The 14655-nt window shown below is 36.8% G+C and overlaps 1 protein-coding gene across 3 annotated transcripts in view; it reads right to left on the bottom strand.

Annotated features, from left to right (window-relative positions):
• Positions 1 to 10075, bottom strand: part of LOC137403602 (tRNA pseudouridine synthase A 2-like) — a 48428-nt gene extending 38353 nt beyond the window's left edge. For 2 of the 3 annotated variants that reach the window (XM_068089567.1, XM_068089570.1), the window contains exons 1-5: positions 9969 to 10075; positions 2535 to 2613; positions 2325 to 2376; positions 1662 to 1789; positions 286 to 354 (exon numbers count right to left, since the gene is read on the bottom strand). In XM_068089567.1, coding sequence (XP_067945668.1) covers positions 286 to 354; positions 1662 to 1789; positions 2325 to 2376; positions 2535 to 2590 — 305 coding nt within the window. In that variant the 5' untranslated portion in view covers positions 2591 to 2613; positions 9969 to 10075. Of the gene's footprint in view, positions 1 to 285; positions 355 to 1661; positions 1790 to 2324; positions 2377 to 2534; positions 2614 to 2774; positions 2812 to 9968 lie in introns of those variants that run through there. The other variant, XM_068089568.1, reaches the window with a different exon arrangement.
• Positions 10076 to 14655: the final 4580 nt, after the last annotated feature.

The following is a 14655-nucleotide window of genomic DNA, read 5'->3' as shown; positions in this document are numbered from 1 at the left end:
AAGGTCTATAACACTCACTACAAACCATGATAGTAACTTGATAAGGTCTATAACACTCACTGCAAACCATGATAGTAACTTGATAAGGTCTATAACACTCACTACAAACCATGATAACAACTTGATAAAGTCTATAACACTCACTGCAAACCATGATAGTAACTTGATAAGGTCTAACACTCATTACAAACCATGATAACAACTTGACTATGGGCATAACAATCACTAGCGGCTAGCATCATTTGCTCACACCTAACCACAAAAACAACCAATACAATACACCACCTTATCATATCACGGTTCTTGCTGAAGACACCATTGAGCTCTGTCTGCAGATTCCTGAGGTTGATATTACTAAAACAAAATATCCCACAAATTTAGCATCTGGCTTGCTATAATGCTAATAAAAAAAAACAATCAAGTTGGCTTGCACAAGACACAGTTTCAAAGTGATATCTTTACACTTTTTATTCTGCTAAAAAACGAGAATGCAAATACAATCAATTCGAAGTACAGTGGGCGCTCCTACAACATAAATAATCCGTTCCAGGAACATTTACGTTATAGAGATTTTATGTTATACGAACATTAAAATACGTGTAAATTGCCTACTCCGTTCTAAGATCTGTCCAAATTCACTCATTCGGCTATACAAAAAGAAAAGAGTAGACTTAACTCTTTTAATTTGTGGGCTGTACCGTTACTACAGTGTTACGGTATTAGTTTCCATTGACAACTTTTCTCCTTTTTGCAATTAATTTCACTGATTTTGTAGACTATGATTGCGTTAGTTTTGCAGTAAGTTAATTGGAAAGACACATCTTCGATGTACATTTACAATGATTTGTTTATTTTTTCTAGACAGCAAAGTCTACTCTGCAAAGTAAAAATAACAACACATATTTCATGTCTACAATAAAGCAAAACAAAAATCTACTTTTATAAAAAGAGTGGTGTCTACCCGTTCTCCGTTTATCTATATCTAGGGGTCAAGGTTAGGATAAAAGAGAACTTTCAACAATACTCCAACTAGTGACATTCAGTTGATCACGTTCAAGTATTTATGAACAATTGCGCAGCTACCTATTCTATGTTATGTCGACACATCTGACAATCTATCACAACAAACAAAAATGTCGTGGAAGTTGTATGTATAGTAAATAAAACGCTATATGTACGTCATTTTTTTCTCACGTATGGTGAGATAATGTACGTTCCCATTCAAATTGAATTTGAGAACTTGCCCCAGCCTGACACCTTACGTTATATGGAATTTTTTACATACAGTAGTACGAAGCCAAAACTTTGCATAAATTTTATATGTTATAGAAGTGTCTACTGTATTTATGTAAGAAAAGATTCCTCGATTGGAGAAAAATAATGTTTATCGAGGTGAAGGCACTATGGTGAGGATGGGTGGGGCTCATAATGAGCACCTAAATACATCAGTCCTTACTATCTTGTTTCTTCTTTGATTCATATAAAAGTGTGTTGTCAATTAACACTGCCTCGTTACAACAGTAAATTAGTGACCTAATAAAAATACATCAAAGTACTTAGGCTACAATTGAACCCAATCACTTGATAACAGAAATTCAGAAGCTATGACTCAAAGGCTTTTAACCTGTTGATAAACTACTCAGTACAAATAAGACAAATACCTCAGCTGCTGAGGTATAGGCGTGCTGACTATATTAACAAGGGCATGCACACCAGCATCAGTTCTGGAAGATAGCCTTAGTTTGAGTTCTTTGTCACTTTCTTGTCCGAGGCATGCTAACAGCGCCTCCTACAAGAACATGCTTGATAAAATCGAATTTTATGCAGCATGTAATTACGAGCTTAGCAACCCGAGTTCGTAATCACATGCTGACTATAACTGCCTACTGTACTTTCTACATGCTGATGATATGGAAAGTACAGTAAGCGCTACTACACGTAAATAATCCGTGCCAGGAACGTTTACATTATAGGGAATTTACAAATTTACATTGACTATAATTCTATCAAGTAATTGGTCACAAAAAACCCAGGAATCAAAACAATGCTTCTATGCACTGAATAGAAAATGCCAAACCCAAATTGGAATTGCATCATATTTTGTTAGCCAAATAGACTGCACAAAAGAATTTACCAAAAAAAACTTACTAATAGATCATTATTTGGGTTGACTGGTCCAGGAACAGAACCTGATTTCTCACGCCCAAATCAACTCTGTCATCATTATTTGAACTGTAATTTTAAACTCTTTCAATATCTACAGGCAACAAGATTAGCTAGTAGAAGTTGGTTACCAACAAGATGTGAATATTGTCTCCACTTACTCGAATAGAGCCTGACACTGTAGGTATATCAGGTGATTGGGACTGCAGACCCCTGGAAAAAAGAATAAACTGATGATGCACTCACACAGCATTACTAAAACATAATGCATTTATAGCGATTATTATATGTTTTACATTGATTGTTATAGATTATATTGCCTCTTTACATTGACTCACTGACATGTACAACTCCTATAGCTTAGATACTACCTGTAGCCATGTCCCATGTATGAAATATATAACCATATCGTCTTTTTTAAAGACATCTATCTCATCACATGCTCTTTTCCTAAAATATATTCCTGAACATTAAATAGTCATAAACAATTATTCTGCTTAATTTTATTTTCATGATTTGAGTATTCCAAGTGAATCCATATGTGAGCCCTATATCAGCTCTATATCAACCCTATATCAGTCAGTAGTGAAGTAGAAGCTACAATGGTTTACCGATAAAGGGCTGATCTTGCAAGATGTACTATACATCCTTTATAAGAGCTGCTTGTCTGACTGAATAAATGCTAAAAATAAAAATGTTTAAAGCTAAGAAATCCTACTGCAATCCTTTCTTTCATACTACTCTACAATAAATCAAGCCAAACCAATTTCTCGAAAAACACAAACAGTGCAGTAAATATCTGGGTGAAAACTGTACTTTTACAATTTTATAAAGAAATTTCTAACGACTACCAACTTTTTAAATGCATTATATATTTTATAAAATCGAGTTACAGACAAATGCGTTGTCATTTTAAGCTTTTGACCCCAAAAACGTTGACGCCAATATTTGAGAATTTACATGGAAAGTATTTTTTGTATAGAAGAAATGGCAGTAAAGACAGACTCTAGGAACAGTTCAATTAGTGTCTCTCAGAAACACCCAGCAATAAGATTTTAGGTCATTTTCCACTACTGCAAAAAGACTTAACTGTAAAACTAACCCAGTAGCTTTTGAAAACTTTCCTCTTTTCAAGGATTAGTAGAGAATCTATCTCAACACAAAATCTGACTACCAATAAAAAGAATGAAGACATTCGCAGTATTTACTAATTTTATGAACAAAAGTGTCGTTATGAAGATTGGAAAGCAGTTTCATGATGAGCTTTATTAATTAATAGATGAATGCCCAGCGTTGCCCGGGTAATAAAAGTCTTTGCATAGAAAATTTATGTCATTTAACATATAACAACAGTTACCATTCTAACTTTCAAACTTCATATCATGAGAAGAGTGTTTAGTGCAGTTTAAATAAATTTTTAAAAAATACAATACTGTAAAGGTTTTCAAACTTGGTCAAACAACTGTAACTCTCAAACTTTATATCATGGGGAAAATGTTTTGTTTCAGGTCAAATAGATTAGGAGAAAAAATAAAACAACTCTAAAAGTGTTTAGATGTAAATGTGAAATAATTAGCAAGTAATAGCTAAACCAACTCTATTTTGCTATGATTACAATAAAAGATGATTTGGTAATGTTACAATTAATACGAACTGAGAAAACAAAATAAAAAACCTGAATATGTTGAATTAATAACGATTCACGCATAGAAGTGTGTGTGTGTGTATAAAAAAAGGTTACTGTTCCAGCAGAAGCTATCCATCAAAACTTTGGATACGAAAATTATACAGGTATCTCTCAATACTGGTACAAATGTAAAAATAAGATATCGAACTGTCTTTATCTGACTGAACGGACAGAGAGAATGTAGAGGCTATTCCTATTTGAGGCAATACAATTGTCCGCATGAAAAGTATTAGCCTTTACCAATTTAGCAATTGAACCTTACGACAAACCGGAAATAGAAGGTCACATAAACATGAAAAAGCATTGTGTTTCATAGAGTTCATAGAGATTCCATTAATACACCATTTAGCATGTGCAATCGAGAAAAGGGTATACGATGTGTGATAAGAGCAATAGAATTTTAAGAGCAGCGTGGGTTGGTGACTAAATGCACGGTTCGAAACTTGCAGTTGCGACCTTCGTGAGTTCAAATCCAGCAGAAAGCGAGCTTTTAATTCCAAGATTTTAATAGCTATAGCCTGATATACCGCAGGACATACTGAAGGACATACAGATGGACATACACACCAACTTTAAGATTTATATATACAGATGCAAACTACAAATAAGAAGTTGTATCCTTCCAGAACCTATGGATGTTCATGATAACAAGATATAGAAGAAAACACTTCAAAATTTTTCAAATAATTTTTAAACTGAAACAGGTTGAATGCAGGAAATGTAGACATGGAGAATCGATCGTGTAAATATTTGATCAGAGCAGTCTTACAAAAACTAATTAGTCTATTTAGAAGTAAAAGAATCGCGACTGGAGCATATTCATAAAGCCACAACTCCCAAAAAAGAATAAAATATCGGTAGGTTTGAGATTATGCTTTGGCAAGACAAACTGAAAGATAAAAGCAAAGATGTAAACATATAACTCTAGACAAAACAGATAGGCAGTTGTAGGTTTGTAGGTGACACAGAATAACCTGGACATCGACATAAATGTGATGAATCTAGATTCTGTTTTTACACCCTTCAAACATCCGCAATTTTTAATAGAATTACTAGTTATTAAAGCATAGGTGACAAGCATATAATTGTGCCCTGACTGCATACCCTTTGCTATCACTGTGGGCGATTATCATACACCCTATCGTCTACAAGCAAACAAGAATGGATTATTTGGTTGCTAAAAGTGTAATGCACTCTGTTATTGACTCTATTGATCAGTGTGACCCTATCATGATAAGGTCAAAAACCAAATAAAAAAGTCTGAGTTTGTGCTGACTACACAGAATTGAATCAAGTTGTTGGGCAGACAGTTTATCCCATGGCCCGGATTGAAGCAAGTCTTGCCAAAGTTAGGAATGACATGGTGTTTACTGTCTTTTGGTTTTGATAATTCTGGTTAAACTTCGGTACTTTGTCTCTTAAAGCAAAGATTTTGACAAGATTCGTGTCCGCAGTTGGTGGGTTTACTTTCAGTTGTTTCTCTTTTAGGTTGTTCTCTAGCTCAGAGTTGCACTCTAAAACTGCATCACAAGCTTTGCCAGCTTAATAGACACAAATGACACATGGAGAAAACCCTCTTAAGTTAAAGTAGAAGTGTGTGTGTGTGCGTGTGTGTGTGCGTGTGTGTATTTGTCACAGTAAGAGAAACAAAAATGTTTGTATATATGCTCATGAAAAACTGATGGTGACTGAAAAATACATAAGTAAAATAAAAATTTAAAACCATAAAAATCATATTCCTTGGTAAAAATGTGATTAAGATACGGTATACACTTAGATCTAAAACATTGTTTGCGTAGGTTCACTCTATATTTTATCGTAGACAGACGTTCTGAGGGTAGTTTTGTCAAAACTAAGATTGGTGTGGCTTCTGATATTATTAGCCTTAAGCTTTTTACGGCTAGGCGGCAGTCATATAGTTGGTGGACAGACTTCAACTGCGAAACACTACCAAGTTTTATGGCTGATTTTATTATTATTTGTAATAACTTCTTAGAGTCATTGGTGAGATGGGAGAAGACAACTACCAGATGGTAAGTCAGAACACTTTCGATAAAAGATTTATAGCATGTTGTGTTGAGACTAGCGTTGATACCCAGTTGCCACAGTTCACTCATAATATGTAGTCTCTTGTGAGCTTTGGATACACACGTTTCAGCATTGGCTTTAAAGTCTAGTTTCTGGTTCAGAACTATGCCAAGATAGGTGAATTCTGACACCTGCTCAATAGTCGAGTTGTTTATGACTAGATTGTGAACGACAGGGTTATCGCGACAGTTACTGAAGATTAACTCTTTAGTTTTTTTAGAGTTTAGCAGAAGGTCATGGACACCAGTTACTGAGATTATCTGCTTCATCTTGGAGGTTTGATGTTTGCGTTGCTGTGAGGAACTCCAGGAACATCGTGTCGTCAGCATATTTGATTTATTTGATGTTATCGTGCTGACATGGCATGTCTGAGACGTAGAACATCAAGGGACTGATGACACACCCCTGAGGTGTTCCTGTTGATTTGATTATGGCTGATGTATTTGCAGAGGTCTCCACAGTTTGTGCTCGGTTGGTTAACCCTTTTACTGCCGTTAATGTACAAATTTAGCTATCAGCCTACTGCCAGCCATTTTACCGAAAATTGCCGATATTGCTTAATGATATGTATATACTATTTTTTCAATTTAAAACTTTATCTAGAAAATTTTTGTCATATCTTTTATTTTTCCAACTTGTTAACAAACACTGCCATGCAAAAAATTCAATGTATCTATACTTTGTGCATTACTAAAGCTATGTGAAGCTACGATCGCTATGAAGCTAAAACGATCCTCTCCAATCTTCCTTACTTTTACAAAACTATTACCTTCACCACCATCAGAGTCAGTGCTGCTACTTTAATTATCTGTGTAATCACAAAAATCTGAATCTGAATTAGCTATAATGTCATCAACATGAGTAATTATCTTTTTTCTAACTCAGGAAGTACTTACAAAACTTACACAAAAAATGTTTGTTTTTATGTTGGGAATTCCCAAACAAAAATTTGAAATTGCTTCGTTATTTTAGGTTAAGTTTATAGAGAAATTTTTGGACAACACTGTCAACACCATAAAAGTCCTAAAGATCGTGGGTTATGTCGTCAACGAATAATAAAATTAAGCTACTACGCAATTGGGGAAAGAGAGTGAAAGGCAGTGAAAGAGTTAAAAAGCTGTACAGCAAGTTGATTATGTTAGGATGAATGCCAGGCTGGGAAACCATTTTCTTTATTAACAGCGCTAGATTGATGGTGTTAAAAGCGCTCGTGGAGTCAATAAAGAGAGTGCACACAAAGTTCTTAGCGTTCTTACCCAGATGTTCGCTTACTATGTTTATAAGTACAATCAGAGCATCTTCGGTGGATCGGTTTGGCTTGTACGCAAACTGGCTCTCATCAGTGAGTAGTTATTTTATGTGGCTACTAACTAGCCTCTCCAGACATTTAGCTGGGATGGAGGTTAATGCGACTGGACGAAAGTCCCTAGGTGACATCGCACCTGCACACTTTGGAATCAGCTTGGTAATTGAAGCTTTCCAGACTGATGGGAAAGTCCCTTCAGCTACCGCCATGTTGAAGATTTTAGTAAATGGATTTGCTAACGATGTTGCGGTCAGTTTCATGAGCCAGGCTGGAGTGCTGTCTAGGCCAGGGCTTTTGTTGATTGTTGACCAGTACATTTCTAATGACAGCATAAACTTCAAAAGAGAATAAATCTTCACATAACATTAGATCAGGGAGAATAGGCAAACCATTTTGCTTCTCAAATCTGTTATAAAACTCATTCAAAACATCAGCATCCAGTGAGCACTTCTGAGACATCTATTAGTTTCAAAATATATTTCAAATTAGACCAAGCTATACTACTGTTGGATTGCATGGACCCCTCAATCTGAGAAGCATAGAGTCTCTTAGCTTGTCTGATGGCCCGATGTACTTTAGATTTGATTATGCGGTGTTGTTCTTGGTTATTCATGAAAGGCAGTAGTGCACTTGTCAATCAACATTTTGATTTTTGGAGTAATCCAGGTTTTATCATTTTCATAGATGTTAACTGACTTGGATGGTATACATTCGCATATCACATGATTAGGAGACATCAGAGCAGGAGCTGAGTAACTGGGACCTGTCACTATCATCAAGGCAGCTTAGCAGTCTGTCTATGTTGTGTTTACTCCAGACCTGTTTGGTGATTTTCCTTGTTTTTGCTGATTTAGATATTGGAGTGTAACTAGGTAGTAGAAGAACTGAGTCATGATCAGAATTTCCTATTTTAGCAATTCGGTGGATCTGTTGCTTCCCTTCATATTGAGTTAACATTTATCTAGGGTTTTGTTCCTTCTGGTTGTACATGTGACTTGCTGATAGAAGTGGGGACGTCTCACATTTGCACTATTGAAGTCACCTAGTGCAATGATAACTGACTAGGGATTTCCCTTTTCAAGCGATTCAATGTTATGGTTTATCTTATGCACAGCGACCTTAACTACTGCAGAAGTGGGCGTTACAAACAAAGTGCAGTATACTACGAGAATGATGATGCAGGTAACCAGAATGATTTCCTAGGTAAGTAAAATGGTCATAGTCTGACTGCCATCATCTCCAGGGTCGACTCTGAATGGGTCAAAATTAGCATAGCGTTATTGCACCACTTATTATTTATATAAACAATTAATCCATCTCCTTGCTGCTTATTAGTAGAGCTATTGTTTCTATCACTTTTAATGGACCGATATCCTGGTAGAGCGATTTGGCAGTAAGTGATTATCAGTGAGCCATGTTTCTGTCAAAACAATCACGCAACAGTTCAGGAGAAAATTTGACGACAATGCATTCAAGCTGGTCTACCTTGTTATACAGTCTGTTCACATTAGACAGGTAGATGCTAGGAAAAGCTAATTTAATCCCGCTATGTTGTTGAGACTCTTGCTTGATTTATCTTGCCACATTTTTTACTCCGTAAAATCTCAGGTGATCGTTTCTTGACTTTAACTCTATATTCTACTGTCCAGAGGTGTCTTTGGAGTTTTTTAGTCATTATCCCAATGCTCAGTAGTGTTCTACGATCGATTTTGATACAGTAGGCTAATGTAGCTGCCTTAACTAATATAAAAACTTCCATTAAATAAACAGTTTTCGAGAGCACTTTCTAGACACGGCTGCCATTTTCGGCGCCATAATTTTTGGTCCTCTGCCAAGCAAGATGCAAAAGCTTATGTTATTTTACAGAGAACAGTAGAGGCTGGTATGACTCGAACCATCAATAAGTACAAATTCTCGCATAGCAACATAAATTTATTGGTCCTGTCATATCTATTTCCCATATTCACGCTAACTTTAAAACCATTTAGGGCAATAAATATTCTGCAGTCTGCTGCAAATTTCAGAAGGCAGGACATTACGCGAAGCTATGCAGATCTAACAAGACAAACGTACATGTCGTATAAGAACAGGATGCTGCTGCTTTAAACCATAGCCAACAAAACATAGATCACGTGTATATCGATACCGTAAATGAGCCACATAGCAGTAGTGGTGATGCGACATGGACTAAAACAATCAATGTTGACAAATTACCGATACCTGTACGATTCAAATTGGATTCAGGCACAGACGAGTCAATAATACCTCGCAAGCTATGTATGTCTGCACCTTTACAAGCATCGGACAAGTGCTTACATGGACCTAGTGCCAAAATACCGGTAGTAGGTCGTTTCAAAACAGTACACAAGTTTAACAGTCTGCATACAAACTGATCACAAGCCTCTTATCGGTTTGTTAAATGACATTGAGCTTAATAAGCTAACAGTTCGTATTCAGAGGTTTCGAATGAGACTCATGAGGTTTTGTTATGTCATCGAACACATCCCAGGTAAATAGAATGTGATGGCTGATACGCTGTTTCGCTCCCAAGCAGAGGCAAACATGGCAGATTTAAGCCTCATTGAGGAAGTTGAATTCTGCATGTCACAGTCCCAAAGTCTACATGCATCCCAGAGTAAGTTGCAAGAATTGGCTAAACTACCACCGACTGACGAAATTCTCGCTCAGGTTATCAAATTTGTTTCAGGCTCATGGCCCGCTTACCTGTCTAGCGATGATGTCGATCTGCGACCCTACTTTGAAAACAGATCGTACATCTCTCTCCAAAACAAGCTGCTGACCCTCGAAGATCGTATCATCATTCCTCAAACTGAAAGAGTAAATTTCTCCAAACTCTGCATGGAGGCCATCTAGGAATAACCAAGTGTCGAGAAAGAGCAAGACAGATTGTATGGTGGCCTGGCATATCTCAACAGATTGCCGAGATGGTAAGAAGTTGTAATACATGCAGGGTCAATGGAAACAAAGTCCATCAGCCACTGATGCAGTCACAGTTCTCCAAATATCCTTGGGAAAAAGTTGGGAGCAATCTGTTTTACTATGACAGCCAATGGTATCTACTTGTAGTAGATTATATTATGAAACATTATAAATATGCTCATGAGCGCATTTATTCTTCACTCCGTGATAATATTGATACAATTATGTAGGCCTATCTCCCTCAATCGATATTGGGAAATATATTCATAAGGTCCTATGTTTCTCACTATTGCAAAATTAATTTTGCAATAGTTAGAGATCAACACAGCTCTCTAGATTATACCTCTAACATCATGTAATGAAGAACTTGAGCTCTCGTGACTCTATTATAAAATCGTTGATTGACAAACATGGCCTACATGAGTGTGCATGCCATGTTTATGTAATACATATCTTCTAGTGAATAACATAGGTCAAAACGTATTTGGTTTGTGTAATAGTATTAATTAAGTGCATGTGACATTTTAATGCTAGTAATTGTGATCGCGCCAGACCGTCATAGACAGTCGCAATGGAAGTGCACGTAATAAACAAGTAGACTACAAACACGAACTGAATTTAGATTCTGATCACACCTTGCAGTTGGTACCCTTCCCCCAGGCCAGCCAGTCCCTGTCTTCCTGATAAGCTCTGACCTTTGCTACAAGACCGGTACACGGTACACAATTGTCTACGATACTTATCATCACATAGTGGCAGCTGAAGTTTTTGGACAGTGCTTTGCTGATTGGCTTGTTTTTTTTCATGCTTCTGCTTTTCATTTTTGTAGTTTGCTTCTGCGACTACCTTGAATTTTTATGATGAACAGTGGCTTGAAAGCTTCTGGAGAGCTCTCTGTTAAAGGAAATGTTTCTGACAACTGGAAAAAGTGAAAGATCTTTTTTAGAATTATTTGCTAGCGATTGATTTGGTATTGAACCCAAATGTGAAGCGTGTTGCTCCGCCTGAGAATGCTTTGATTAACAGACGTCAAGTAGCTTTACTGCTTAATCACGCCGGTGAGGAGGCTACAGAGATATTTAGTCAGTTTGAGTATGAAGTTGGTGAAAGCAGAGGCGTACTAACTGATGTATTAGAAAATTTGAGGCATATTTTAACTCTAGATGAAACATGCTGTATGAATGGTATGTATTTTGGTCAATGAATCAAACTGATGGCGAGTCTATTGACATGTTTGTTAAACGATTGAAAACACAAGCTGCCAAGTGTGAATTTGGTAAGTTGCGTGATCAAATGCTACTATGTCGTATTGTATTTGGATTATCTGATACCAAATTGAAAGAACATTTTTTTAGGGACCGGACCATCAACCTACAAAATGCTTTGGATGACATACCTGCTGTAGAAATCACAAAACAGCAAACGTCCAGATTATCTACCCGCGACACAGCTGTAATTACTGTACATAATGAGCCCCTTGAATCTTGTGTTAATTCCGTTCAATGCGACTCGAGTGCTACCCCTAAGAAGCCCAAGCCTCGCAAAGAATACAAATATTGCGGATATAGCCATGCTGAAGGCCGATGCCCGGCCTATAGAGAGACCTGTAATAACTGCGGACTAAAAAACCATTTTGAAAAGATATGCCACAAACCCAAAAGCAAAACTGAAAAACAGATGAATAGCCTGTTTGTTGGCTCGGTAAATGCTATCCCAAGCAAATTGAATTGTAACACTTTCACGTCTGGTTGCTTTAGTACAATCCTTCTCCAGTGGCTGGCCACTTTGAAGGTTTTTCATTTGTATAATGTGTCTACCGTAAAGATATGGACACAAGTAACGATTTTTTCTCTGGTTCTCACCAAAATCACGAAATGAACGAAAAACACAGAGTTATTCGGCCAAAATTCACAGAGTTGTCAATGCTGTGCATGCACACCGAAATTGTCGACGAAATGCTTTTAATTGACTAAACAAATTATTAGGGAGCACGATTCTAGCAGCTTGTGCAATTGGCCTAGTCCAAGAAATGTATTACGGCACACAATAAAAGTACCAATGCAATTCAACACAGTACATACAATACAACTGATTGGATTGTGCTATTGTTTGTTTTTATTGTTCGGACACTATGGCTACGAATTGTTTCTTTTTTAATAATAACAATTTTTATTTAGCAGCAAAATTTCCGTTGTAGAAAGTGTTGCCATATTTCGCGCAATCAAGTCAGTTGTACCGTATTTACTATGGCGAGTAGCGTTAGTATTTTTCTTGCGTGTCGCTTTATGTGCCTCGAACTATATAAATTGTGAAAGCTGATAGAATTGTGCTCGCTAATAATTTGTTTAGTCAATTAAAAGCATTTCGTCGATGATTTCAGTGTGCATGCACAGCTCTCACAATTCTGTGAATTTTGGCCGAATAATTCTGTTTTTCATTCATTTCGTGATTTTGGTCAGAACTAACGAACAAATCGTTTCGTGTGGCCGTATCTTAATACTAGTAAAGCTGTGTATGAGCACACGATTGTGGAGCTGAAAAGAGGAGCTTTCATGTCATACTAAACAGTTTATTCTGCCGACTCTAACTAATGCAATTTCAGGACAAAGAATGCCTTTTCAAAGCAAAAATGATAATTTTCAGAAACAGAGTACTAGGTATTGCTTATTGCAGTAAATACTTTTATTATTTATATCTGATTTGGCATATCATTATTTTGCGTTAGGCCTATGATATGGCAAAAAAAACAGTCAACACATAATGGCCTGTTTTAGAATCGCTCTTGCTCATTTCTGGTACGTGGTCACCATCATCATCGATATCCATAGGCCTATCATTATCTGAATCGGATCCACCACCAACTTTCCTGTCCGCTTCATCATTGTAATCTAATACAATTATAATGGCTCAGTAGCTATTCCATATAAATGTATGAATAGTCCACACCCTGCTTCAAAAATCAGTCGCTTGGGACAGGGTAGATTGGGGGAGGAGGAATCTCCCCCAACACCCCCAACCCTCCTCTCCCTCCACACCCCACCCCTCACCCTCCACCCCTCATCTACCCATAGCCTACATAAATGTTGAGTCTGACTTTGCATGTAGAATGTAAAATATCCTACTTTGCAGAAGTATACTACATAAAAGCAGTTTTAGAACTAATCTAGTCACCTACTACTATTAGCCAATAGTCACATATCCAATAATAGTTTAGCCAGAGGAACTAACCATATAAGATGTGTCTGGCCATAAAAGATTGGGCTAACAAGATGAGTTACAACCATCGGGAATCTATCAATGAGTGAATCTAAATCATCTGATCGTCAAGCCATTTCTTGACTAACTAAATAAAGTGAAACTGCACTGACATTTTTCACTCACTCATGCTGTGGTTTTCATTTACTGTGCCTAATTTTGAGAGCATTTTCAATTTTATTTACCTTCATCATCAGAGTAATCTACATCTATTGATAAGTTGGTAAATGACAGTGACATCTTCACTGTCACTTACAAACTCATCAATATTTCCAGCTATTTCTTTATCAATTGAGTGTCTTGATGTGGAAAAATTCCTAGCCATATTGTCAAACTTTTAATAAACTTGACAAAGTTACTATTCTGGCATAGCCTGAGGTTTTCACAAATACTTCCAGTTCTATTTAACATATTGGCAAGGTTTTTTGTACACAAAGCTAAAACTCAGGGCTATTAGAATTTCGGCAATATTAGTCGATCGGAGGTCAAAAACTAGTCACATGACCTAGGTCGAATTATTTTGATGTCAGCCACTTGGAGAAGGCAACTCCAATCGAAATATTTCGATGTCAGTTTTGAAAGTATTAAGTCTGTTAAATCTTAGATTTTGCTAATGAATCTGAGCTACAAGCAGAAAGTCATAGATTTCTTTCAAGATTGATACGGCAGCTGAAACAAACTATCACTTTAAACACCATCCACTCTCTAGAAGCCAAACTTTTCCCTACTGCTGTAAACCTTTATGAATACAACCGTTTGAAGATCAGCAACGTTTGTGATCTACAACTTTCTGTGAACTATAACGGTATCAACCATGGAGTACACTTTGAAGTAGTTGATGAGAACCTGCCCCTCATTTTAGGTCTAAAAGCTGCAGAGCTCTTTGGATTAATCTGTCATGTAGATAAGGTGACTTGTTATGCCTCAATCTTGAATGAGTTCCCAGATGTGTTCAATGGTATTGGACATCTAGAAGGAGAACATGAGATATGCATTGATGAGGAAGTGGAACCTGTTGTCCACCACCATCATCGGCGTGTACTTCTGAGCATGATGGACAGAATGAAGAAGGAACTAGATAGTATGAAAGCTTCTGGAGTTATTTCAAAAGTTGATAAACCAACAAATTAGGTCAGTAGCATGGTATGTGTAGAGAAGGATGGTTCTGTAAGAATATGCTTGAATCTAAAATATCTAAACAAAACTGTAAAGTGTG

The sequence above is a fragment of the Watersipora subatra genome, chromosome 9, assembly GCF_963576615.1.
Source record: "Watersipora subatra chromosome 9, tzWatSuba1.1, whole genome shotgun sequence".
In the NCBI taxonomy this organism is placed as follows: domain Eukaryota; kingdom Metazoa; phylum Bryozoa; class Gymnolaemata; order Cheilostomatida; family Watersiporidae; genus Watersipora; species Watersipora subatra.
This window is presented reverse-complemented; position numbering and strand designations above follow the sequence as displayed.